General features: G+C 38.9%; 1 protein-coding gene across 6 annotated transcripts in view; it reads left to right on the top strand.

The window, feature by feature from the left end:
- CWF19L2 (CWF19 like cell cycle control factor 2) overlaps positions 1 to 27,987 on the top strand; it is a 167,777-nt gene that overhangs the window by 53,138 nt on the left and 86,652 nt on the right. For 3 of the 6 annotated variants that reach the window (XR_016234260.1, XM_008261932.5, XM_089333352.1), the window contains 2 exons: positions 2,470 to 2,563; positions 5,627 to 5,719. Coding sequence is in view for 5 of the 6 variants with exons in the window: in XM_008261932.5 (XP_008260154.3) it covers positions 2,470 to 2,563; positions 5,627 to 5,719 (187 nt within the window). In the remaining variant the exon portion in view is untranslated. Of the gene's footprint in view, positions 1 to 2,466; positions 2,564 to 5,626; positions 5,720 to 27,987 lie in introns of all 6 variants that reach the window. The other 3 variants (XM_089333346.1, XM_008261936.5, XM_089333350.1) reach the window with 1 other exon arrangement.

Genomic DNA, 27,987 nt, shown 5'->3' with positions numbered 1-27,987 from the left:
CATCCTCTACTGCTTTCCCAGGCCATAGCTGAGGGCTGGATCAGAAGTGGAGCAGCCGGGACTAGAACCCATATGGGATGCCGGTGCCGCAGGTGGAGGATTAACCTACTGTGCCACAGCACTGCCCTGGTTACAATGGCTTTTAATATCCTTATACGGTTTTTTTAAATATCTGTGTCAGTTCTAGGTTGATTTGGATAGCAGAATTTTGTTCTAATTATGTGTTACATTTTTCTACCTATTTACATGTCTGGTGATACTTGAGTGGTTATTAGATATTACAGATTTTACTTGTTAAGTGCTGTATATTTTTGAACTTCTGTATTCTTGAATTCTGTTTTGGGACATAGTTAGGCTGGTTGGAAACCATTTGATTCTTTTGACTTTTGTTTCCCTTTTTTTTTTTTTTTTTGATATTTAAAAGTATTTATTAGAATTAAGGACCTCCAGCCAGAGTGGCATTGGCGGGGGGGGTGGTTTCCAAGAGAGGAAAACTCAAAGGGGACTGGTGGCAGTCAGCTTTAAGTACAATTTCAAAGGAAAAAAAAGAACAAAAAAAAAACCACTTGACAATTAGATTGGCATTCAGTTACCAGGTGGGGACAAAGAAACATCAAAGACCTCATTTACGCCCCCCCCCCCCCCCGGGTCTGGCCTGCTAAGGGTGGGGTAGAAAACTTGTTTTATTTTCTATCTTTCTTTTCTTTTCTTTTCTTTTCTTTTTTTTTTTTTAAGATTTATTTATTTATTTGAAAGTCAGAGGTCAGAGTTACACTGAGAGAGAAAGGCAGAGAGAGAGAGAAAGAGGTGTTCCATCCACTAGTTCACTCCGTAATTGGCTGCAATGGCCAGAGCTGCGCTGATCCAAAGTCAGGAGCCAGGAGCTTCTTCTGGGTCTCCTACGCAGGTGTAGGGGCCCAAGTACTTGGGCCATCTTCTACTGTTTCCCCAGGCCATAGCAGAGAGCTGGATTGGAAGTAGCGCAGCTGGGTCTCGAACCAGTGCCCATATGGGATGCTGGTACTGCAGCTTTACCTGTTATGCCACAGTGCCGGCCCCAGTAACTTGTTTTCATAGTAAGCTGTGGGCTCTGGAGAGGCTCCTTTGCTAATATCATGGTAAATTTGGAGATTCCAATGGAAGTAGGGCAGCCTGTTTGTTCTTGCTAAAGATAAAGTTTTGGGGAAGGAAGCAAGTATTTTACACACTGAATTCCATTGGCATCCCCTGACTGTTAACCCATGTGACTCCTCACATTCCCTCCTCCGAGAGATGGAAGCCCTAACATCGGTTAGTGGGCAGTAGGCAGATGATAGCTCTGGCTGCTTCATGCTGAAAGGGGTGTCTTTGGGAAGGGGAGTCAAGATAGGGTTGCATCAGGAGGTGGCTTCTCAGCAGGAGGAGGCTTCTCCAGGGGGATGCAGGGCCAGCTTGCAGAAACTGCTTCCATCTGAGGTTTCATGTGCATGACCACCTAGAATTTTACTTTTTTAAGTCTGGAGAAAACCAATTTAGCAAGCAGTTTAAACTCATAGGATCTATAATCACAGGATCTAAAACTGAGGACAGATTGACTCTTGTTTTTAAAAACCTTTGTTAAGTAGACCTAGAGCCCAGCCTAGAGCTTATTACTGCCTACTGATGAAGCAATACCTTTGCTACTCCACCCAGTGGTTTCTGAATTATGAGGTTTACTATGTGAATCCCTCTGCAGTTCTTTGGGGGTTACTCACTGTATGTCTGTCTCTTCTCTGATACTCTGTTCTATAAAATGTAGCTGCCTTGGAATTAATGGAGTCTTAGCTATGTCTGCTTCACTGGAGAGTCTTTCAGGCTCTGCCTGGGTTTACCTTCCCAGTACTGTAACTTTGACTGTTTCTAAGATGGGAAGCTTAGTGAATCTGACCTGGTCTGAAATTTTTTTTTCCATGTGATACTTCTGTAGTATAGGTGTGGGACATAATCTAAATTTTAAATTAGTTTATTTTGCCTGACTAATTCTGAACTGACTTTGCAAAAGAATATATGATCATTGCTTTCATTCTTTGAAGTCAATTAAGTTGTGGGATTTCTTGATTATACTTTGCTTAGATAATTAATAACTTGCAATATTTGCATTAGAAATTTCTCAGGATATGTAGAAATCTGGCTTAATTCTAGTTTTGTTTATTTCCTTTTTAGAATAAATATGGAAATATTAAATAAATAATGAATAGTTGATTTTTAAATTCTTTATTTCATTGCTTTGGGACTTTGATCAGTCATTATTATAACTGCCAAGTGCTCTTGTTTTAGCAGAGATTCTTAAAGTAGTGATTTGTGGTAGAATATTGAACTAAATTTTATGTTTTAAGACCAAAATCTTCTATCAGTGCTGAATAGGGTAGTTAAAATAGCATTTGGGTCTTGATGTTGTTACTGGTGTTGTACTTGTACTTCATATGCTCTCAATGTGTGTTGTTCCAGCAGTGGTCCAGAGGATGAGTCCATCCATATCCTGAGTGTTGATGAGAAGAACAAGCTGGGAGCAAAGATTATCAAGGCAGAGATGATGGGGAATATGGTATGACTTTTATATGTTCTTCTTGAAAGTAGTAATTAAATCTTATAAGTAATTTTGAAAGTTCCTCAGTAATGTGATGTACAACGTATTGAAAATAACTATTGCTTATTATTATTCCTTATTATTCTCACTTGTTTATAGAAACAATAATCTGTTTTCTAAATACATTATAAACTTTCTCTGTTGGGTTTCTGAAATTCAAGATGCTAAGGAACTATGTGAATTCTGTTTGTACTTTTTTGCTTTGCTATTTGCTTTATTATTGCTCTTCTGACCTATTGAATGTTATTTGAAGTAGATACAAATGCTATTGTCTTCTTTCCCATTTTTAGTCATATGTTATTAAGAATGTTTATTATTAAATTACTTTGGAACCTAAAAATGAGCTCTTTAAAAAATTTTAGGGTATCATGTTACCTTAGATAAAGCAGGTACTGTGTCAGATGATTTGTTTAGTTAGTTCATTTAATTTCTATATTAATGCTGATTTCCCTCAGAATTGAATAGACAGATTCATGATTTGGAAGAAGCTACTTTTATTCACTATATTGTTATATTCCTAGTATGTTAATTTATGGTCTGTTAAACTTGGTAGAATAGTAAAGCCTGATAGCTTTCCATGCCTTGACACAGAAAATTCATTTGTGGTCATATGTGTATATTCATCTCAAATTGAAATTTTAGTGATCATTAAGTAGTCTTCAGTTTTGGTATATTGCAAGGGTGCCTTGGAGTTCATGGAAAAATAAGATTAATGATAAATTTATTTGGTATAAATATTTGATATATCCATGCCTAGGCTTTTTTTTTTTTTTACAGGCAGAGTTAGAGAGAGAGAGAGAGAGAGAGACAGAAAAAAAGGTCTTCTTTTTCCATTGGTTCACCCCCCAAATGGCCGCTACGGCTGGCGCAATGCAGCCGGAGCGCCATGCCCATCCGAAGCCAGGAGCCAGGTACTTCCTCTTGGTCTCCCATGGGGGTGCAGGGCCCAAGGACCTGGGCCATCCTCCACTGCACTCCCGGGCTACAGCAGAGAGCTGGACTGGAAGGGGAGTAACCGGGACAGAATCCGTCGCCACAACCGGGACTAGAACCCGGGGTGCTGGCGCTGCAGGCGGAGGATTGATTAGCCAAGTGAGCCACAGCGCTGGCCTAGGCTTTTCATAATATGAATTTTTCGTGAACTGTTGAAGACCTAGCATAAGAATGAATTTCAAAATTTTATTGATGCAAAAAAGAACCATAACTTTTAATCCTGTTTTTCACAGAATTTTTGAAGTGTCCTCATGTTCATACAATATTCTAATAGGACAAAATGTAGCCAAACACAGTGTTTCTGTTTTTATGGGCATGTTTGTCTTTTTTTTTTTTTTTTTTTTTTTTTGACAGGCAGAGTGGACAGTGAGAGAGAGACAGAGAGAAAAGTCTTCCTTTCCCGTTGGTTCACCCCCCAGTGGCTGCTGCGGCCAGCACACTGCGCTGATCCTAAGCCAGGAGCCAGGTGCTTTTCCTGGTATCCCATGCGGGTGCAGGGCCCAAGCACTTGGGCCATCCTCCACTGCCCTCCCGGGCCACAGCAGAGAGCTGGACTGGAAGAGGAGCAACCGGGACAGAATCCGGCGCCCCGACCGGGACTAGAACCCGGTGTGCTGGTGCCGCAGGCGGAGGATTAGCCTATTGAGCTGTGGCGCCGGCCTAAGAGCATGTTTGTCTAATAAAAGGAATATCTTTTTTTTTTTTTTAAAGATTTATTTACTTATTTGAAAGTCAGAGCTACACAGAGAGAGGAGAGGCAGAGAGAGAGAGAGGTCTTCTATCCACTGGTTCACTCCCCATTTGGTTCACTCCCTATGTGGCTGCAATGGCCGGAGATGTGCTGATCCAAAGCCAGGAGCCAGCAGCTTCTTCCAGGTCTCCCTCACGGGTGCAGGGGCCCAAGCACTTGGGCTGTCTTCCACTGCTTTCCTGGGCCATAGCAGAGAGCTGGATTGGAAGTGGAGCAGCCAGATCTCGGACCGGCACCCATATGGGATGCTGGTGCTTCAGGCCAGGGCATTAACCAGCTGCACCACAGTGCCATCCTGACATTCTTGTTTTTTTAAGGATTTATTTATTTACTTGAAAGGCATAACTAGAGAAAGGCAGAGGCAGAGAGAGAGAGAGAGAGAGAGAGAGAGAAAGAGGTCTTCCATCCACTGGTTCACTCCCCAAATGGCCGGAGCTGGGCTTATCTGAAGCCAGGAGCCAGGAACTTCTTCCAGGTCTCCCGCATGGGTGCAGGGGCCCAAGCACTTGGGCTATCCTCTACAGTTTTCCCAGGCCATAGCAGAGAGCTGGACCAGAAGTGGAGTAGCCAGCACTTGAACTGGCACCCATTTGAGATGCCAGCACTGCAGGCAGTGACTTTACTCTCTAGCCCACAGTGCCAGCCCCTAAAAATGACATTCTTAAAGTATGCACTTCTTCTATCTCCCTTTTTCCCCCCAATACACTCATATGTCTTTGAAATTATCTACATTCAAACATTTATTAATTTATGTACTTGAAAGGCAAAGAGACAGGGAGAAGAGAGAGAGAGAGAGAGACTGAGACCCATCTTCCATTTGCTGGTACATTCCTCAGATTTCTGCAACAGCTGAGGATGAGCCAGGAACTCCATCTGGATCTCCCACCTGGGTGGCAAGGGCCAAATACTTAAGTCATCATCTGCTGCCTTCTCAGGCACATTAGCAGGAAGCTGGATCAGAAGCAGAGCAGTTAATGCTTGAACCAGCACTCTGATATGGAATGTTGTGACACAAGTGGAGACTTAACTCAGTGTCACAATACTGGCTTCTATTATTTATCTTCAAAGCATAAACATGTGCTACATACATTTGAGAAGCCTGTAACTAAGTTGATTAATAATTGATTTACTAGGCTTTGAGTTTATGATTGAGGTTAGGTGATGACTACATGGATCATTGTCATGCTGTTTTCCTTTCTGTTTTATAAATTTGAAATATTCTGTAATGTAGAATTAACCTCTGTTTCTTGCTGTTTTACCTGTTTTTCTTTCTGAAGGAATTAGCTGAAAAACTTAAAGCCCAACTTGAGAAGGCAAATAAATTCAAAGAAACTGTAACACAGATATCATCAAAAAAATCTGGGGTAGAGGTAAGTAATAAACATTTGTTTATTGACACAATCACCTTGTATAATGTTTTTCCTTTCAATGATAGTATTCTGAGATGTGTCTGTGTGTTTATGTATATGTATACTTACTTGTTTACTTGTTTTTAAAATTTATTTTCATGTTTGTTCTCTTACATTCCACCATCATTCCCTGTTGGAAGAAAGCCTATGTTTGGGGCCAAGGAGACCTACTTTTATTCAGGGCCTGATGCCTTCTGACTGACTTTATGTGGGTCACACTGACCTTTGAATTCTTTCCTACACAATGAGAGACTTGATTTAGATATTCGTTTCATTTTAAATGAATTATTTTGTTCTATGATTCATTCATCTGTTGATGAGAAAAACCAGAAACACCTGCCTGCATAGAACTTTTGTTTGAGTAGGGATACAGTTGGTAAATACTACAAAGAATAAATTAATTTTAAAGTATTTTAGAACATTTTATATCCTATGGCAGGGTGCTGAAGATTTTCAGTGACATGGGGATGGGAGTACTCATTCTGAATCTCATTGAAAAAGTGACACTGATGCAGACTTGAAGTAAATGAAGGAGTGACTCCCTTTGTAAAGCATTCTAGGCATAGGGACAGAGAATTTAAAGGCACAAAGATGGGAACAAGTATAAGGTATAGGAAGAACAGCAAGGGAACCAGTGTTGCTGGAGGGGAATGAATAAGAGAGCAGGAAGTAGGAGATCCAGGTTAGAGAGATTGTGAGAGACCAGGTCATGTTAAACTTGAACAATCATAGTCAGGAAGTGGGTTTTATTCTGACTGATGAGAGAAGCTATTAGTGAGTTTTGAGCAGAAGATATATATTTTTAAAGATTTATTTATTTATTTATTTGAAAGTCAGAGTTACTCAGAGAAGGAGAGGCACAGAGAGAAAGAGAGAGAGGACTACCATCCGCTGGTTCACTCCCCAATTGTCCGCAATGGCCAGAGCTGTGCTGATCCGAAGCCAGGAGCCAGGAGCTTCTTCCGGGTCTCCCATATGGGTGCAGGGGTCCAAAGACTTGGCCCATCTTCCACTGCTTTCCCAGGCTACAGCAGAGAGCTGGATCGGAAGTGGAGGAGCCGGGTCTCTAACTAGTGCCCAAATGGGATGCCAGCACTTCAGGCCAGGGTGTTAACTCACTGCGCCACAGTGCGGCCTCAGAAGATATATTTTGATAGGACCATCTTGGCGTGTGTGTTAAGAACAGATTGAAAGATAAAAAGGGCAGAAACTGGAGTCTAGGTAGGCTTTGCAGTAATACAGACAAATGATAGTGACTTTGACCAAGATAGTAGCTAAGGAGATGGTTAGAAGTGATTGCATTTTGTATATGTATAAATATTTTCTGTATGTATTTTGACAGGATTTTTATGATGGTTTGGGTGGGAAAATGAATGGGTAATAGGCTTAACGAGAGGAGGCAAAAAGCAGCTGAATGAATAGAGTAGCCATTATTTGAGTTGTGGTAGTAAGAATAAGAGTAGGTTTAATGGCAAATATTAGAAATCTATTTTGCGTATTTTAAGTTTGGATTCCTTTTAGATGTGGAATAAACAGAGATGTCATGTAGGCGGTTTGAAATAGTTGGGAGAAGCCTGGACTGGAGAGAGAAATTTGGCAGTTAATAGCATATGTATGTTATTTAAATCCATGATATCACATGAAATCCTCATGAACATACATTTAAATAGAATAAATTGAAGAGCCAACTTGGCTGAATTGCAGTATTGAGAGTTAGGTAAATTAACTCACTCAGTTCTCACAATAGCCCTTGAGGTTGTTCATGTCATTATCACAGTTTTATAGGTCAGGAGACTGAGACACAGAGAGGTAAATAACTTGTCCAGATGTACAGCTAGTAAGTGGTAACAGGATTTAAAGCTATGAAAGGACTTAAATTTACATGATAGCTCTTTGATGCTGAAGGACAATGTCAACAGTTGGTTTGGAGAATTAGGTTTAGGATTTATAATGAAGTTTATAATGGATTTTAAAGGATTATTCTCAATGATTACTATATTTTCTGTCAGTATGAAAGAAGATGACAATGTGCAAAGTCAATATCCGTAGAATTTTCTTCAGGCTAACATCGTTACTAAGTCAGATTATAGTATAAAGAATGTGTTTATGGCAGTTTCTGTTTCTGTTAAGTTGTGATGTCTAGTATTTAAAAATGTAGATAATTCACATTTGTTGCACAGAATAAGGGATCAAGAAAGAAAAATTATGCCCGGGAGTGCAGTGGAGGATGGCCCAAGTCCTTGGGCCCTGCACCCGCATGGGAGACCAGGAAAAAGCACCTGGCTCCTGGCTTTGGATCAGCGCGATGCGCCGGCCGCAGCGCACCAATGGCAAAAGGAAGACCTTTCTCTCTGTTTCTCTCTCTCACTGTCCACTCTGCCTGTCAAAAAAAAAAAAAAAAAAAAAAAAAGAATGAGAAATTACAAACAAGAATAAAAAGGGTCTAGGGAAGGATAGCTAAAACTAGGTGTGCTATGCAGTCTAATCTTATATTGTTGCCAAATTTTTCTCAACTGTCTTGTTGTTGTGATAATTTTATACTCTGATACTTTAATAATTTTTTATCGTTAACTGTATTAAAAACTAGATATTTCTGTGGTTTAGCCTTGCCATAGGATAGCCCCATTTTCCAGGCCTATCGTCAACACTGTCTTACATATAATGTATCTGTCTTTTTGAAATGTTTACATGTACATTTTAAAAAATTTGTATCAGTTACCAATCTACTTTGCATTGTTTGTCTTTGCCTCCTTCACGAAACCCTTTTTATAATCTTTTCAAAAAGTAGCAGTTTTTGCTTCTTTGGAAACCTCAAAGGCTTTTTGTTTTAAGAGCAGCTTTCAATTCATAGAAAATTGACAGGAAGGTGCTGAGATTTCCCAGGTAGCTCTACCCCTACATATGCGTAATCTTCCCCATTACTAATATACCCCACCAGGACAGTACATTTATTATGATAGATGGATCTTTGTTGACAAATCATAACCACCCAGAGCCTGAGTTTACATTAGGGTTCTGTCTTGGTATTTTATATTCTGTAGGTTTGAACAAATATGTGATGAATTGTATTTGTCATTGTAGTATCATGGAGATTAATTTCACTTTCCTAAACATTCTCTGGTGTCTACCTCTTTATCCTTTCCTATGCCTTAGCTCCTTGCAGCCAGTGATCTTTTTTATTGTCTCTGTAGTTTTGCCTTTTCCATAGTGTCACATAGTTGGAATCATGCAGTATGTAGCCATTTCAGATTGGCTTCTTTTTTTTTTTATTCTTTTTTTTTTTGTAACTTTTATTTAATGAATATAAATTTCCAAAGTACGACTTATGGATTACAATGGCTTCCCCACCATACCGTCCCTCCCACCTGCAACCCTCCCCTTTCCCATTCCCTCTCCCCTTCCATTCACATCAAGATTCATTTTCAATTGTCTTAATATACAGAAGATCAGCTTAGTATACATTAAGTAAGGATTTCAACAGTTTGCTCCCACACAGAAACATAAAGTGAAAAATAATAGATGATTTTTTTTTAAATGATGATGAAATCAGATCAGACCTATTGTCATGTTTAATCCCAGTGAGAGTCAAGTTGGGAATTGATCATTTCTTTTTTTTTTTTTTTTTTTTTTTACAGAAGATCAGTTTAGTATACATTAAGTAAAGATTTCAACAGTTTGCACCCCCATAGAAACACAAAGTGAAATATACTGTTTGAGTACTCGTTATAGCATTAAATCTCAATGCACAGCACATTAAGGACAGAGATCCTACATGAGGAGTAAGTGCACAGTGACTCCTGTTGTTGACTTTACCAATTGACACTCCTGTCTATGGCATCAGTAATCTCCCTATGCTCCAGTCATGAGTTTCCAAGGCTATGGAAGCCCCTTGAGTTCTCCGACTCTTATCTTGTTTAGACAAGGTCATAGTCAAAGAGGAGGTTCTCTCCTCCCTTCAGAGAAAGGTACCTCCTTCTTTGAAGACCTGTTCTTTCCACTGGGATCTCACTCACAGAGATCTTTCATTTAGGTTGTTTTTTTTTTTTTTTTTTTTTTTTTTTTTCCGAGAGTGTTTCGGCTTTCCATGCCTGAAATACTCTCATGGGCTTTTCAGCCAGATCCGAATGCCTTTAGGGCTGATTCTGAGGCCAGAGTGCTGTTTAGGACATCCGCCATTCTATGAGTCTGCTGAGTATCTCGCTTCCCATGTTGGATCACTCTCCCCTTTATTTATTCCATCGGTTAGTGTTAGCAGGTACTAGACTTGTTTATGTGCTCCCTTTGACTCTTAGTCCTTTCATTATGATCAATTGTGAACTGAAATTGATCGCTTAGAGTAGTGAGATGGCATTGGTACATGCCACCTTGATGGGATTAAATTGGAGTCCCCTGGTATGTTTCTAACTCTACCATTTGGGGCAAGTCAGCTTGAGCATGTCCCAAATTATACATCTCTTCCCTCTCTTATTCCCACTCTTATGTTGAACAGGGATCACATTTCAGTTAATTTTCAACACTTAAGAATAACTGTGTATTAATTACAGAATTAAACCAGTCATATTAAGTAGAACAGACAAAAAAACTACTAGGAGGGAAAATGTATTAAGTTGTTCATTAACAGTCAGGGCTATGCTGATCAAGTCACCGTTTCTCATAGTGTCCATTTCACTTCAGGAGGTTTCCTTTTTGGTGTTCAGTCAGTTGTCACCGATCAGGGAGAACATATGGTATTTGTCCCTTTGGGACTGGCTTACTTCACTCAGCATGATGTGTTCCAGATTCCTCCATTTTGTTGCAAATGACTGGATTTCATTGTTTCTTACTGCGGTATAGTACTCTAAAGAATACATATCCCATAATTTCTTTATCCAGTCTACCGTTGATGGGCATTTAGGTTGGTTCCAGGTCTTGGCTATTGTGAATTGTGCTGCAGTAAACATTAGGGTGCAGACCGCTTTTTTGTTTGCCAATTTCATTTCCTTTGGGTAAATTCCAAGGAGTGGGATGGCTGGGTCAAACGGTAGGGTTATATTCAGGTTTCTGAGGAATCTCCAGACTGACTTCCATAGTGGCTTCCGCAGTTTGCATTCCCACCAACAGTGGGTTAGTGTCCCTTTTTCCCCACATCCTCTCCAGGATCTATTGTTGGTAGATTTCTGTATGTGAGCCATTCTAACTGGGGTGAGGTGAAACCCCATTGTGGTTTTGATTTGCATTTCCCTGATTGCTAGTGACCTTGAACATTTTTTCATGTGCCTGTTGGCCATTTGGATTTCCTCTTTTGAAAAATGTCTATTGAGGTCCTTGGCCCATCTCTTAAGTGGGTTGTTTGTTTTGTTTTTGTGGAGTTTCTTGATCTCTTTGTAGATTCTGGTTATTAACCCTTTATCTGTTGCATAGTTTGCAAATATTTTTTCCCATTCTGTCAGTTGTCTCTTCACTCTCCTGTTTCTTTTGAAGTACAGAAACTTCTCAATTTGATGCAATCCCAATAGTTAATTTTGGCTTTGACTGCCTGTGCCTCCCGGGTCTTTTCCAGAAACTCTTTGCCTGTGCCAATATCTTGAAGGGTTTCTCCAATGTTCTCTAATAACTTGATGGTGTCAGGTCATAGATTTAGGTCTTTAATCCATGTTGAGTGGATTTTTGTGTAAGGTGAAATGTAGTGGTCTTGCTTCATGTTTCTGCACGTGGAAATCCAGTTTTCCCAGCACCATTTATTGAATAGACTGTCCTTGCTCCAGGAATTGGTTTTAGATCCTTGATCAAATATAAGTTGGCTGTAGATGTTTGGATTGATTTCTGGTGTTTCAATTCTGTTCCATTGGTCTATCCATCTGTTTCTGTACCAGTACCATGCTGTTTTGATTACAACTGCCCTGTAGTACGTCCTGAAATCTGGTATTGTGATGCCTCCGGCTTTGTTTTTGTTGTACAAGATTGCTTTAGCTATTCGAGGTCTCTTGTGCCTCCATATGAATTTCAGCATCATTTTTTCTAGATCTGCGAAGAATGTCTTTGGTATCCTGATTGGAATTGCATTGAATCTATAAATTGCTTTTGGGAGAATGGACATTTTGATGATGTTGATTCTTCCAATCCATGAGCATGGAAGATTTTTCCATTTTTTGGTATCCTCTTCTATTTCTTTCTTTAAGGTTTTGTAATTTTCATCGTAGAGATCTTTAACGTCCTTGGTTAAGTTTATTCCAAGGTATTTGATTGTTTTTGTAGCTATTGTGAATGGGATTGATCTTAGCAGTTCTTTCTCAGTCATGGCATTGCTTGTGTATACAAAGGCTGTTGATTTTTGTGCATTGATTTTATATCCTGCCACTTTGCCAAACTCCTCTATGAGTTCCAATAGTCTCTTAGTAGAGTTCTTTGGATCCTCTAAGTACAGAATCATATCGTCTGCAAAGAGGGATAGTTTGACTTCTTCCTTCTTGATTTGTATTCCTTTGATTTCTTTTTCTTGTCTGATGGCTCTGGCTAAAACTTCCAGAACTATGTTAAATAGCAGTGGTGAGAGTGGGCATCCCTGCCTGGTGCCAGATCTCAGTGGAAATGCTTCCAACTTTTCCCCATTCAATAGGATGCTGGCTGTGGATTTTTTATAAATTGCTTTGACTGTATTGAGGAATGTTCCTTCTATACCCAATTTGCTTAGAGTTTTCATCATGAAAGGGTGTTGAATTTTATCGAATGCTTTCTCTGCATCAGTTGAGATAATCATATGGTTTTTCTTTTGCAGTCTGTTAATGTGGTGAATCACATTGTTTGATTTGCGAATGTTGAACCATCCCTGCATACCAGGGATGAATCCCACTTGGTCTGGGTGGATGATTTTCCTGATGTGTTGTTGTATTCTATTGGCAAGAATTTTATTGAGGATTTTTGCGTCTATGTTCATCAGGGATGTTGGTCTGTAATTTTCTCTCAGTGCTGCATCTTTCTCTGGCTTAGGGATTAAGGTGATGCTGGCTTCATAGAAAGAATTTGGGAGGATTCCCTCTTTTTCGATTGTTCTGAATAGTTTGAGAAGAAATGGGATTAGTTCTTCTTTAAATGTCTGGTAGAATTCAGCAGTGAATCCATCTGGTCCTGGGCTTTTCTTTGTTGGGAGGGCCTTTATTACTGTTTCAATTTCTGTTTCAGTTATGGGTCTATTTAGGTTTTCGATGTCTTCATGGTTCAATTTAGGTAGATTGCATGTGTCCAGGAATCTATCCATTTCTGATAGATTTTCCTGTTTGCTGGCATACAAGTCCTTGTAGTAATTGCTGATGATTCTTTTTATTTCTGTGGTGTCTGTTGTTATGTTTCCTTTTTCATCTCTGATTTTATTGATTTGTGTCTTTTCTCTTCTTTTTTTAGTTAGTTGGGTCAATGGGGTGTCAATTTTGTTTATTTTTTCAAAAAACCAGCTTTTCGCTTGGCTGATTTTTTGTAATGTTTTTTTGGATTCAATCCTGTTAATTTCTTCTCTGGTTTTAATTATTTCTCTTCTCCTACTAGATTTGGGTTTGGTTTGCTGCAGTTTTTCTAGGTCCTTGAGGTGCGCTGAAAGCTCATTTATTTGGTACCTTTCCAATTTCTTGATATAGGCACCTATTGCTATAAATTTGCCTCTCAATACTGCTTTTGCTGTATTCCATAAGTTTTGATATGTTGTGTTGTTGTCTTCATTTACTTCCAGAAAGTTTTTGATTTCTCTTTTGATTTCTTGAATGACCCAGTGTTCATTCAGGAGCATGTTGTTCAGTCTCCATGTGTTTGCATACTTTCTGGGGTTTCCTGAGTTGCTAATTTCCAGCTTCATTCTGCTGTGGTCTGAGAAGCTGCATGGTATGATTCTAATTCTTTTAAATTTGCTGAGACTTGCTTTATGGCCTAGTATGTGATCAGTCCTAGAGAAGGTTCCATGCACTGCTGAGAAGAATGTGAAGTCTGTAGATGTAGGGTTGAAAGTTCTGTAGATATCTGTTAGATCCATTTGGGCAATAGTGTCGATTAAATCTGCTGTTTCCTTGTTGATCTTCTGTCCGGATGATCTGTCTATTTCTGAGAGTGGAGTATTGAAGTCCCCCAGTACTATTGTATTGGAATCTAAGTCTCCCTGTAAGTCCCTTAACATACCTTTTAAATAAACCGGTGCCCTGTAATTAGGTGCATATACATTTATAATAGTTACATCTTCCTGTTGAATTGAACCCTTAATCATTATATAGTGTCCCTCTTTGTCTCTCTTAACAGTTTTTGTATTAAAGTTTATTTTGTCTGATATTAATATGGCTACACCTGCTTTTTTTTGGTTTCTGTTGGCATGGAATATCTTTTTCCAACCTTTCACTTTCAGTCTGCATGCCTCTTTGTTAGAGAGATGTGTTTCTTGTAGGCAACAAATAGTTGGGTTGTGTTCTGTGAGCCAGTCAGCCAATCGGTGTCTTTTAAGTGAAGAATTCAGACCATTAATGTTCAATGTGACTATTGATACGTAGTGACTTTGCCCTGCCATTTTCCCGGAAATATTTTCTAGTATATGCTTTGAGCTTCCCATGCTCTTTTACTGGTAGGTGTTCTTCCTTTCCCTTCTTTCATATTGATGGCCGTGTTTCTGTGTTTCTGAGTGTAGCACATCTGTAAGTATCTTTTGCAGGGCCGGACGAGTGGCCACAAAGTCTTTCAATTTCTGTTTGCTATGAAAGGTCTTTATTTCACCTTCATTCACAAATGAGAGCTTGGCAGGATATAATATTCTGGGCTGGCAATTTTTCTCTCTTAGCACCTGTGCTATGTCTCGCCATTCCCTCCTAGCTTGTAGGGTTTCTGATGAGAAGTCTGCTGTGAGTCTAATTGGAGATCCTCTGAGAGTAATCTGATGTTTCTCTCTTGCACATTTTAGGATCTTTTCTTTATTTTTCACTGTGGTAAGTTTAATTACAGCGTGTCGTGGTGAGGATCTCTTTTGGTCATGTTTATTGGGGGTTCTATGAGCTTCCTGTACTAGGATGTCTCTGTCCTTCTCCAAACCTGGAAAGTTCTCTGCTAGTATCTCACTAAAAAGGCCTTCCAATCCTTTCTCTCTCTCCATGCCTTCAGGAACTCCTAGAACTCGAATGTTGGTTTTTCTAATAGTATCCTGTAGATTCCCAACAATATTTTTTAGGTTTCTAATTTCCTCTTCTTTTCTTTGGTTTGACTGTATGTTTTCCTGTGCTCTATCTTCTAAGTCCGATATTCTCTCTTCTGCTTCACCCATTCTGTTTTTAAGGCTTTCTAATGTGTTTGTCATTTGATCTGTTGAGCTCTTCATTTCATTTTGATTTCTCTTCACTATCACACTTTCCTGTTCTACTAGTTTCTGCGTTTCATTTTGATTCTTCCTTAAGATTTCATTTTCACGAGAGAGATTTTCAATCTTGTCCAATAAGGATTTCTGTAGTTCAAGGATTTGCTTTTGAAAACTTCTAAATGATGTTATCATAAATTTTTTGAAATCCGTATCTAGCATTTCTTCTATCTCATCGGCTTCATAATCTTGGCTTGGGGTGTTTTGTTTATTTGGAGGCATCATAGTGTCGTCGTTGATCTTGTTCCCTCGATTTCTGTGTTTGTTGCTTGGCATAGTTAATTCTTCTTTCGTCACTGTGCGTTTTTTTTTTTTTTTTTTTTATTTTATACTATGTCTGTGTTAAGTGGACTGCCTGCTGTTGGAGGAGCCTTGGAGGCTTGAGATGGGTGTGGCCTGAGAGCTCTGCCTGGTTCTTCCTGGTTATGGGTGTGCAAAGGTGACACCCTCAGGTTATGCGTGGTAAATCTCTCTCTATTTATTTATTTATTTAATTTATTCAGGGGGTAAGTAATACCGCACGGCACGGCTGTGCAGAATTGATGGTATTTTGCTTCCAATCTCTGGCTTCTACCCAAAGAGTCTGTGTAGGCTCCGTTTCTCTTCCAATCTCTGGCTTCTACCCAAAGAGTGTGTGTAGGCTCCGTTTCTCCTCTGGACCCCCATTGGTTTGCCTAGGCTACTGTATTGTAGTGACTCAGTTCCTTAGCTCTCCCATGTTGTTATGTAAATCCAGAGAGGGGGCCTGCTCTTCGTCTCTTGCAAACTCTTCAAGCCTTGCAGCCTTGCAACCTTTGCAAGGTTGGCGGAGAGAGAAATCCCCAACCTTTTTTTTCCTTCTTTCCGGTAGTGAGTCTGCTGCACTTTCCAGCTCCCCTCTAGATTCTGACCCCCGTTTCCCCGCCAGTGTCTCGTGTTATTGAGCTCACCTCCCCTTCCAGCGCCGATGTGTGGACTCGGAGCCCTGGGCGTCCCAACTCTTCCCGCTGGTGTCTGTGTGACATGCACTCCCCTTCCTGCACTGGCGCGCAGACCCTGCGGCTCCCGCGGCTCGGCTTCTGCGCGGTGGGCAACCTTGTTCTCCCAGTAGGTCCTCCGATTCACAGCCACTAGATCCAGAAGAGTTTCCTCTGCAATATTTTCCTGGTTCTTTTTTCTGCGGCTACCGTAACTCCCCTTTTATTAAACTAAATTTTCCCGGACTATCGGTGCACGCCCTCACTATTTCGCCATCTTGGCTCCGCCTCAGATTGGCTTCTTTCATTTTGTAATGTTCACTCAAGTTTCTTCTACATCTTTTTGTGATGGACAGCTAATTTTTTTATATGGTCTTCCTTTCTATTTTTTTTTTTAAGATTTATTTAGTTATTTGAAAGGTAGAGTTGCAGAGAAGCAGAGGCAGATAGAGAGAGTGAGAGAAAGAGAAAAACAGATCTTCCATCTGCTGGTTCACTTTGCAAATGGCTGCAGTGTCCAATCCTAAGCCAGGAGCTTCTCCAGGTCTCCCGTGTGGGTGCAGGGGCCCAAGCACTTGGGCCATCTTCCACTGCTTTCCCAGGCCACAGCAGAGAACTGGATCGGAAGTAGAGCAGCCCGGACTCCAGCCAGTGCCCATTTGGGATGTCAGCACTGCTGGTGGTGGCTTTACCTACAGCACTGGCCCCAACTCATTTATTTTTAGTGCAGAATGATATTCTGTTAACTGTAGGAGTCACATTTTGTTTATACATTCATGTATTGAATGACTTCTTGGTTAATTCCAAGTTTTTGCAATTATGAGTAAAGCTGCTATCAACATCTGTATTCAAGTTTTTTAGTAAATGTAATTTTTCAGCTCCCTTGGATAAAAACCAAACAGTGAAAACCGAACAGTGTAGTTGCTTAATCATGTGGTAAAGGTATATTGAGATTTTTAGTAAATCTCAAAGAATTTTACAGTGTACTTTATAGAATTTATCTTTTCAAATTGGATATATTTGTACACGTGTTAGAATCTTCTAATCTACTATACCTGTGCTTTTTCTGGCTATTTTTGTTTTATTTATTTATTTGGAAGGGAAAGAGACACAGAGACAAAACACACACACACACACACACACACACACGAAATGGGGGAGAGAGAGAGAACCAATGAACATGCTCCCATCTGCTGGTTTACTGCCCAGATGCTTCAATGGCTAGACCAGGAACTATTGCTTCTAGGAATTCAATCCACGTGGATGGCAGAGATCAACTATTTGAGAAATCAACTGCTGCCTCCAAGAGTCTGCATCATCGGGAACCTGGAATTGGGAGCCAGAGCCAGAAGTTGAATCCAGGGGCACCCAACATGAGATATCGGCATTCCAATGTACTTATAAACTGCTAGGTCAAATGCTGATCCTTGATACTACTTTTATATTGCTTATTCACTTAAAAGTTTCAAGCATTTCCATAAGAGGACAAATAAAACACAGATAAAATAAACACAGATAAAAAGCTTTATATAGCTATTAATATACATTTACCTAAAAATATAAATGGTTATGTGTGTGTGTCTGTCTTTCTTTCTCTCTCTCTCTTCCTTTCTCTCTTTCTCTCTTTTTTTTCCCCCCAAGGGAAAGGGTTTATTGGTGGGGTAAACCTGACAGACCGGAGGGAAGGGGTGAAGAAGGAAAAGAGAGGAGAGCACAGAGAAGAGACAGAGTGAGAGAGAGAAAGATCAAGAGACAGAGAAAGAGAGTGTTTTATTTCTTAATCTCAGGGTTGCACACTTAACTAAGGGAAATAATTGTTATAAACTGGCTAAGATCTCTGCATTGAACATTTGGGAACATGATACACTTAATCGATTTGGAATAATTAATCAGAGATTTTAAATTACTGTATGAGACCCTAACCAGTATGATTGGAGCTGAGTTTGAGATTTTTGTTATATGTCAGTTCCTGTGGCAAAGCTTTGCTTGCCCTGTCAAATGATCAGTCTTTTGACTGAACTTTGCCATATTGCGTTATTTTATTTCTTACATTCACCTCAAGTAAAATTTGTTTGCCATTATTCTGTTTACTTGCATACATGAAATCAGGTCTTAAAGTATTTTAGAAAAGCAAAGGGAGCCATGTAGAGAAAGATGAATCTGTGTTCAGTGGAAACTGTTGAGTTGGTTTGTAGCTTGGAAAAAAAGACAAAAAATTGGGGCAGATAATCTGTTAAAAAATACTTCTTTTCTTTTAAGGATATCATAGAGTAATTGACAGGCTGTATCTCAGCCATTGAGCACACAATTCTGATACTATTGGTATCTTTATGATTTCTAGTTCCTTTCTGATTTTGAACTGTGACCCTCAGAACTCAATAGAGTAGTATTCAATGTAGAATTCCAAGTGTACACAAAGTAGAATATCTGTTTGTCAATCTCTTTTGGAAACTATATAGCCTTTTGAAGCTTCAGAGAGAAAAGCTTTTCTTCTAGGAAGATTCTTTGACCAATGAGACACATTTTCATCTTTGCAGAAATGGGACACTTGCACATTATGTTCAAGATTTATCAGATATATATGAAAAACAAGTTTCTGTCAATAGTTCTGAAAGAGTTCTTTACTGCTGTTAAATTACCTTATCAGGGCCAAAAATTTGCATATTCAGAAATGAGAGTAGAATTCGAAGCTGTTTCTACTGCATGCAAATTTGATGACTTTCTAGAGGAAAACTGAAGTACTTCTACATATTTTACTCTCTTATAGAAAAGAAAATCTCATCCATTAGAGAGTCAAACGGGGAAGAATCCTTTAATTGTTAGCTATTTGTTAGAAATGATAAATTATATAAAGGAGGGGAGTCTCTTAATTCAAAGACTTGTGAATGTCAGTGTGGTTTTAGTGAAGAGTCATCAGCACTTATAATCATTAGTTTGCTTATTTGTCTTTCTCTTTATGGTGTATTTAGTGTTATTCTTCCAATTGATATCTAGTTTCTAGGGTAATTTTGGCACAGTGTAGAACATCTAAGAGATATTGAAATATTGTTATGATTTTTTTGTATTTTTTTTAATTGTAAATTTTAAAAATGATCCTTGGTGTTTGAAATTATCTATCTGGACTTCCCATGATTGCAGATTTTACTTAAAAATAACTCAATAACTCAGTTACATAGCTTCCCTGTATAATATGTGCTTGTACATTGAATGGTGAGGTCCACTGAATTTTGGAGAGTGCCAATTTTAGCAAAAATGTAATCCTAATTCCTTATTTTTTTAAGAGTTTTATTTAGATCAAAGTCGGAATTACAGAGAGATAGGACGAGACAGAGCGAGATCTATTCTCTGGCTTACTCCTGAGATGCCTATAATGGCCAGCCCTTGGCCAGGCCAAAGCCAGACACCAGGAGCTTCTTCCAGGTTTCCCATGTGGATGGTAGGGGCCATCTTCTACTGCTTTCCCAGGTCATTAGCAGGGAGCTGGATTGGAAGTGGAACAGCCAGGACACGAACCAGTGCCCATATGGATGGGATGCCAGTGTTGCAGGTGGTGCCTTTATCCACTGTCATGATGTTGGCCTCTCTAGTTATTTTTTTTTTAAGATTTATTTTATTTATTTGAAAAACAGAGTTACAGAGAAAGGTAGAGATACAGAGAGAGGTCCTCCATCCACTGCTTCACTCCCCAGATGGCCACAAAGGCCGGAGGTGCACCAATCCAAAACCAGGTGCCAGGAGCTGCTTCTGGGTCTCCCATGTGGGTACAGTGGCCCAAGGTCTTGGGCCATCTTCTACTGCTATCCCAGGCCATAGCAGAGAGCTAGTTTGGAAGAGGAGCAGCTGGGACTAGAACCGGCTCCCATATGGGGTGCTAGCATCTCAGGCCAGGGCTTTAACCCGCTGCGTCATGGCGCCGGCCCCCTCTCTATTTCTTTAATATCTAGTTCCCAGATGACCCTTAAAATAGTAATAATCCTTCAGTTAAATAATATCCTGCACATATTTAATACAAAAGAATTCAGCTTCATATTTTGTAAAAAACAGTACAGGAAATTCAGCTTGTTATTTGCATTAAAGAATGAAGTAGTCATTCCATAGTGGGGCAGTGGCTTTAAAGTTGTGTTCACACTGTTGATAAAGAAGCAATGTATTATTATGGTCCTTGTGCAGCTATGTAAATAGAGTTTACAGATGTTCCTCTTGAAGAAATCAAGGAATTTATTAAAATGATCTTAGAGATCATAGAGAGAAACATTAATAAATAAATAGGAAACAGATAAGCTCATAGTTTTATATGTAACATCATTTTTTTGAACGGTGATTTAAAGTCTTTTCAATAATAGTTTTATAATACTTGATTATTGCCTTAACACTGTCACTGGATTTGATTCTAAGGTATGTCATAAGTCCCCTATGCTGATGTTACTGTGATTCCTATAATATGTATACTCTTAGATTATTTTTTATATTTTATACCAATTTTTGCAGTTGGTCCCCATGACTGTAGTAAAACAGACAAATTTATAACAAGACTGTGAAAATTGAGTTTGTGATTTGCTTTCAATTTTTAAGGAGTGAGATTTGACCTTTATTCAATATATATTTTTCAGTTCCTTATTTGTCTAGGGCAGTGTGTTCTCAATTTTCCATAGCAAATATTTTGATTTTAAAATCAACATTATTGTAGCTTTGCACTTACTGTACTATTTGTGTCATCATCTTACTGTTAGTATACTTTACTTTTCCTGACACTTAGTGGTATACAAAAATGTTCATATTAGTCATTTAGCAGCCATACTAATTAGGCCAGTAAAAATAGATCCATGGATATACCTGTTTTTTGTATGATTCAGGTTATTTTTTTTTACCCTCCTTAAAGTATCTTTCATGTCTGTGCTGTACAGCTAGAAGTAATTGTTATATACCATTGGAGGATTATTTCTTTAAATAGCAAATTTTTAGCTAAATGAAATAAAAAACCCAATTTTTAGATGATATATAAATGCAAATTCACAGCATATAGAATATTAGACTGTTTTCTATCCTTATACTTAAGATAAAATTCATCATGAAATAGTGTCAGTTTTACTTGCTAAATATTTCTTAAATTTATTGTTTGATTTTTGTGTCTAACATGCTGTCTAAAGGTGACAGTCATCTCTTTTCTTGACATCTGAAGTAGCTGCTTTCCCTCCTGCCTTTGCCCAGTCTTTGCTTGCCCTCAGTGCCTTTGCAGAGTCTTTTCCTTGGCCTAGAGTATATTTCTCTCCATTCTTCCCTGATTTACCTCCTGTTTATTCTTTAGGTCTTAATCCACACATCATATATTTCATTGGAAGATAATTCTATCTGAAAAGAGAACACATTGAAAAGAGAACATATATTTATTGTAGTAATATGTAGTTACAACTTTGATCATTCCTCAAAGGAAAAGTATAGAAATAAGGATGTACTGAAAAGTATAATTTAGGTGTCAAGAGAGTGTTCTGAGGCTATCACCATTATTATTATTTTTTTTTATTTAATGAATATAAATTTCCAAAGTACGACTCATGGGTTACAATGGCTTCCCCCCCCATACCGTCCCTCCCACCCACAACCCTCCCCTTTCCCACTCCCTCTCCCCTTCCATTCACATCAAGATTCATTTTCGATTATCTTAATATACAGAGGATCAGCTTAGTATACCTTAAGTAAGGATTTCAACAGTTTGCTCCCACACAGAAACATAAAGTGAAAAATAATAGATGATTTTTTTTAAATGATGATGAAATCAGATCAGACCGATTGTCATGTTTAATCCCAGTGAGAGTCAAGTTGGGAATTGATAATTTCTTTTCTATCTTTTTTTTTTTTTTTTTTTTTACAGAAGATCAGTTTAGTGTACATTAAGTAAAGATTTCAATCGTTTGCACCCCCATAGAAACACAAAGTGAAATATACTGTTTGGGTACTCGTTATAGCATTAAGCCTCAGTGTACAGCACATTAAGGACAGAGATCCTACATGAGGAGTAAGTGCACAGTGACTCCTGTTGTTGACTTTACCAATTGACACTCCTGTCTATGGCATCAGTAATCTCCCTATGCACCAGTCATGAGTTTCCAAGGCTATGGAAGCCCCTTGAGTTCTCCGACTCTTTTCTTGTTTAGACACGGTCATAGTCAAAGTGGAGGTTCTCTCCTCCCTTCAGAGAAAGGCACCTCCCTCTTTGAAGACCTGTTCTTTCCACTGGGATCTCACTCACAGAGATCTTTTTGCCAGAGTGTCTTGGCTTTCCATGCCTGAAATACTCTCATGGGCTTTTCAGCCAGATCCGAGTGGCTTTAGGGCTGATTCTGAGGCCAGAGTGCTATTTAGGACATCCGCCATTCTATGAGTCTGCTGAGTATCTCACTTCCCATGTTGGATCACTCTCCCCTTTATTTATTCTATCGGTTAGTGTTAGCAGATACTAGACTTGTTTATGTGCTCCCTTTGACTCTTAGTCCTTTCATTATGATCAATTGTGAACTGAAATTGATCGCTTAGAGTAGTGAGATGGCATTGGCACATGCCACCTTGATGGGATTGAATTGGAATCCCCTGCTATGTTTCCAACTCTACCAATTGGGGCAAGTCAGCCCGAGCATGCCCCAAATTATACATCTCTTCCCTCTCTTATTCCCACTCTTATGTTTAACAGGGATCACATTTCAGTTAATTTTCAACACTTAAGAATAACTGTGTGATAATTACAGAATTAAACCAGTCATATTAAGTAGAACAGACAAAAAAAAAATACTATGAGGGATAATGTATTAAGTTGTCCATTAGCAGTCAGGGCTATGCTGATCAAGTCACCGTTTCCCATAGTGTCCATTTCACTTCAGGAGGTTTCCTTTTTGGTGTTCAGTCAGTTGTCACCGATCAGGGAGAACATATGGTATTTGTCCCTTTGGGACTGGCTTACTTCACTCAGCATGATGTGTTCCAGATTCCTCCATTTTGTTGCAAATGACTGGATTTCGTTGTTTCTTACTGCGGTATAGTATTCTAAAGAATACATATCCCATAATTTCTTTATCCAGTCTACCATTGATGGGCATTTAGGTTGGTTCCAGGTCTTGGCTATTGTGAATTGTGCTGCAATAAACATTAGGGTGCAGACCGCTTTTTTGTTTATCAATTTAAACCCCTTTGGGTAAATTCCAAGGAGTGGGATGGCTGGGTCGAACGGTAGGCTTATATTCAGGTTTCTGAGGAATCTCCAGACTGATTTCCATAGTGGCTTGACCAGTTTGCATTCCCACCAACAGTGGGTTAGTGTCCCTTTTTCCCCACATCCTCGCCAGCATCTGTTGTTGGTAGATTTCTGTATGTGAGCCAGTCTAACCGGGGTGAGGTGAAACCTCATTGTGCTTTCGATTTGCATTTCCCTGATTGCTAGTGACCTTGAACATTTTTTCATGTGCCTGTTGGCCATTTGGATTTCCTCTTTTGAAAAATGTCTATTGAAGTCCTTGGCCCATCTCTTAAGTGGGTTGTTGGTTTTGTTTTTGTGGAGTTTCTTGATCTCTTTGTAGATTCTGGTTATTAACCCTTTATCTGTTGCATAGTTTGCAAATATTTTTTCCCATTCTGTCGGTTGTCTGTTCACTCTCCTGACTGTTTCTTTTGCAGTACAGAAACTTCTCAGTTTGATGCAATCCCAATAGTTAATTTTGGCTTTGACTGCCTGTGCCTCCCGGGTCTTTTCCAGAAACTCTTTGCCTGTGCCAATATCTTGAAGGGTTTCTCCAATGTTCTCTAATAACTTAATGGTATCAGGACGTAGATTTAGGTCTTTAATCCACGTTGAGTGGATTTTTGTGTAAGGTGAAATGTAGTGGTCTTGCTTCATGTTTCTGCACGTGGAAATCCAGTTTTCCCAGCACCATTTATTGAATAGACTGTCCTTGCTCCAGGAATTGGTTTTAGATCCTTGATCAAATATAAGTTGGCTGTAGATGTTTGGATTGATTTCTGGTGTTTCAATTCTGTTCCATTGGTCTATCCATCTGTTTCTGTACCAGTACCATGCTGTTTTGATTACAACTGCCCTGTAGTACGTCCTGAAATCTGGTATTGTGATGCCTCCGGCTTTGTTTTTGTTGTACAAGATTGCTTTAGCTATTCGAGGTCTCTTGTGCCTCCATATGAATTTCAGCATCATTTTTTCTAGATCTGCGAAGAATGTCTTTGGTATCCTGATTGGAATTGCATTGAATCTATAAATTGCTTTTGGGAGAATGGACATTTTGATGATGTTGATTCTTCCAATCCATGAGCATGGAAGATTTTTCCATTTTTTGGTATCCTCTTCTATTTCTTTCTTTAAGGTTTTGTAATTTTCATCGTAGAGATCTTTAACGTCCTTGGTTAAGTTTATTCCAAGGTATTTGATTGTTTTTGTAGCTATTGTGAATGGGATTGATCTTAGCAGTTCTTTCTCAGTCATGGCATTGCTTGTGTATACAAAGGCTGTTGATTTTTGTGCATTGATTTTATATCCTGCCACTTTGCCAAACTCCTCTATGAGTTCCAATAGTCTCTTAGTAGAGTTCTTTGGATCCTCTAAGTACAGAATCATATCGTCTGCAAAGAGGGATAGTTTGACTTCTTCCTTCTTGATTTGTATTCCTTTGATTTCTTTTTCTTGTCTGATGGCTCTGGCTAAAACTTCCAGAACTATGTTAAATAGCAGTGGTGAGAGTGGGCATCCCTGCCTGGTGCCAGATTTCAGTGGAAATGCTTCCAACTTTTCCCCATTCAATAGGATGCTGGCTGTGGATTTTTTATAAATTGCTTTGATTATATTGAGGAATGTTCCTTCTATACCCAATTTGCTTAGAGTTTTCATCATGAAAGGGTGTTGAATTTTATCAAATGCTTTCTCTGCATCAATTGAGATAACCATATGGTTTTTCTTCTACAGTCTGTTAATGTGGTGAATCACATTGTTTGATTTGCGAATGTTGAACCATCCCTGCATACCAGGGATGAATCCCACTTGGTCTGGGTGGATGATCTTTCTGATGTGTTGTTGTATTCTATTGGCCAGAATTTTATTGAGGATTTTTGCATCTATGTTCATCAGGGATGTTGGTCTGTAATTTTCTTTCAGTGCTGCATCTTTCTCTGGCTTAGGGATTAAGGTGATGCTGGCTTCATAGAAAGAATTTGGGAGGAATCCCTCTTTTTCGATTGTTCTGAATAGTTTGAGAAGAAATGGGATTAGTTCTTCTTTAAATGTCTGGTAGAATTCAGCAGTGAATCCATCTGGTCCTGGGCTTTTCTTTGTTGGGAGGGCCTTTATTACTGTTTCAATTTCTGTTTCAGTTATGGGTCTATTTAGGTTTTCGATGTCTTCATGGTTCAATTTTGGTAGATTGCATGTGTCCAGGAATCTATCCATTTCTGTTAGGTTTTCCTGTTTGCTGGCATACAGGTCCTTGTAGTAATTTCTGATGATTCTTTTTATTTCTGTGGTGTCTGTTGTTACGTTTCCTTTTTCATCTCTGATTATATTGATTTGGGTCTTTTCTCTTCTTTTTTTAGTTAGTTGGGCCAATGGGGTGTCAATTTTGTTTATTTTTTCAAAAAACCAGCTTTTCGCTTGGCTGATTTTTTGTAATGTTTTTTTGGATTCAATCCTGTTAACTTCTTCTCTGGTTTTAATTATTTCTCTTCTCCTACTAGATTTGGGTTTGGTTTGCTGCAGTTTTTCTAGGTCCTTGAGGTGCGCTGAAAGCTCATTTATTTGGTACCTTTCCAATTTCTTGATATAGGCACCTATTGCTATAAATTTGCCTCTCAATACTGCTTTTGCTGTATCCCATAAGTTTTGATATGTTGTGTTGTTGTCTTCATTTACTTCCAGAAAGTTTTTGATTTCTCTTTTGATTTCTTGAATGACCCAGTGTTCATTCAGGAGCATGTTGTTCAGTCTCCATGTGTTTGCATACTTTCTGGGGTTTCCTGAGTTGCTAATTTCCAGCTTCATTCTGCTGTGGTCTGAGAAGCTGCATGGTATGATTCTAATTCTTTTAAATTTGCTGAGACTTGCTTTATGGCCTAGTATGTGATCAGTCCTAGAGAAGGTTCCATGCACTGCTGAGAAGAATGTGAAGTCTGTAGATGTAGGGTTGAAAGTTCTGTAGATATCTGTTAGATCCATTTGGGCAATAGTGTCGATTAAATCTGCTGTTTCCTTGTTGATCTTCTGTCCGGATGATCTGTCTATTTCTGAGAGTGGAGTATTGAAGTCCCCCAGTACTATTGTATTGGAATCTAAATCTCCCTTTAAGTCCCTTAACATATCTTTTAAATAGACCGGTGCCCTGTAATTAGGTGCATATACATTTATAATAGTTACATCTTCCTGTTGAATTGAACCCTTAATCATTATATAGTGTCCCTCTTTGTCTCTCTTAACAGTTTTTGTATTAAAGTTTATTTTGTCTGATATTAATATGGCTACACCTGCTTTTTTTTGGTTTCTGTTGGCATGGAATATCTTTTTCCAACCTTTCACTTTCAGTCTGCATGCCTCTTTGTTAGAGAGATGTGTTTCTTGTAGGCAACAAATAGTTGGGTTGTGTTCTGTGAGCCAGTCAGCCAATCGGTGTCTTTTAAGTGAAGAATTCAGACCATTAATGTTCAATGTGACTATTGATACGTAGTGACTTTGCCCTGCCATTTTCCCGGAAATATTTTCTAGTATATGCTTTGAGCTTCCCATGCTCTTTTACTGGTAGGTGTTCTTCCTTTCCCTTCTTTCATATTGATGGCCGTGTTTCTGTGTTTCTGAGTGTAGCACATCTGTAAGTATCTTTTGCAGGGCCGGACGAGTGGCCACAAAGTCTTTCAATTTCTGTTTGCTATGAAAGGTCTTTATTTCACCTTCATTCACAAATGAGAGCTTGGCAGGATATAATATTCTGGGCTGGCAATTTTTCTCTCTTAGCACCTGTGCTATGTCTCGCCATTCCCTCCTAGCTTGTAGGGTTTCTGATGAGAAGTCAGCTGTGAGTCTGATTGGAGATCCTCTGAGAGTAATCTGATGTTTCTCTCTTGCACATTTTAGGATCTTTTCTTTCTTGCACATTTTAGGATCTGTTTCACTGTGGTGAGTTTAATTACCATGTGTCGTGGTGAGGATCTCTTTTGGTCATGTTTATTGGGGGTTCTATGAGCTTCCTGTACTAGGATGTCTCTGTCCTTCTCCAAACCTGGAAAGTTCTCTGCTAGTATCTCACTAAAAAGGCCTTCCAATCCTTTCTCTCTCTCCATGCCTTCAGGAACTCCTAGAACTCGAATGTTGGTTTTTCTAATAGTATCCTGTAGATTCCCAACAATATTTTTTAGGTTTCTAATTTCCTCTTCTTTTCTTTGGTTTGACTGTATGTTTTCCTGTGCTCTATCTTCTAAGTCCGATATTCTCTCTTCTGCTTCACCCATTCTGTTTTTAAGGCTTTCTAATGTGTTTGTCATTTGATCTATTGAGCTCTTCATTTCATTTTGATTTCTCTTCACTATCACACTTTCCTGTTCTACTAGTTTCTGAGTTTCATTTTGACTCTTCCTTAAAATTTCATTTTCACGAGAGAGATTTTCAATCTTGTCCAATAAGGATTTCTGTAGTTCAAGGATTTGCTTTTGAAAACTTCTAAATGTTCTTATCATAAATTTTTTGAAATCCGTATCTAGCATTTCTTCTATCTCATCATCTTCATACTCTTGGCTTGGGGTGTTTTGCTTATTTGGAGGCATCATAGTGTCATCGTTGATCTTGCTCCCTCTATTTCTGTGTTTGTTACTCGGCATAGTTAATTCTTCTTGCGTCACTGTGCGTTTTTTTTTTTTTTTTCTTTTATACTGTGTCCGTGTTAAGTGGACTG

This window comes from Oryctolagus cuniculus, chromosome 1 (genome assembly GCF_051225735.1).
Source record: "Oryctolagus cuniculus isolate XC-2025 breed Fujian yellow rabbit chromosome 1, ASM5122573v1, whole genome shotgun sequence".
Taxonomy (NCBI): domain Eukaryota; kingdom Metazoa; phylum Chordata; class Mammalia; order Lagomorpha; family Leporidae; genus Oryctolagus; species Oryctolagus cuniculus.
This window is presented reverse-complemented; position numbering and strand designations above follow the sequence as displayed.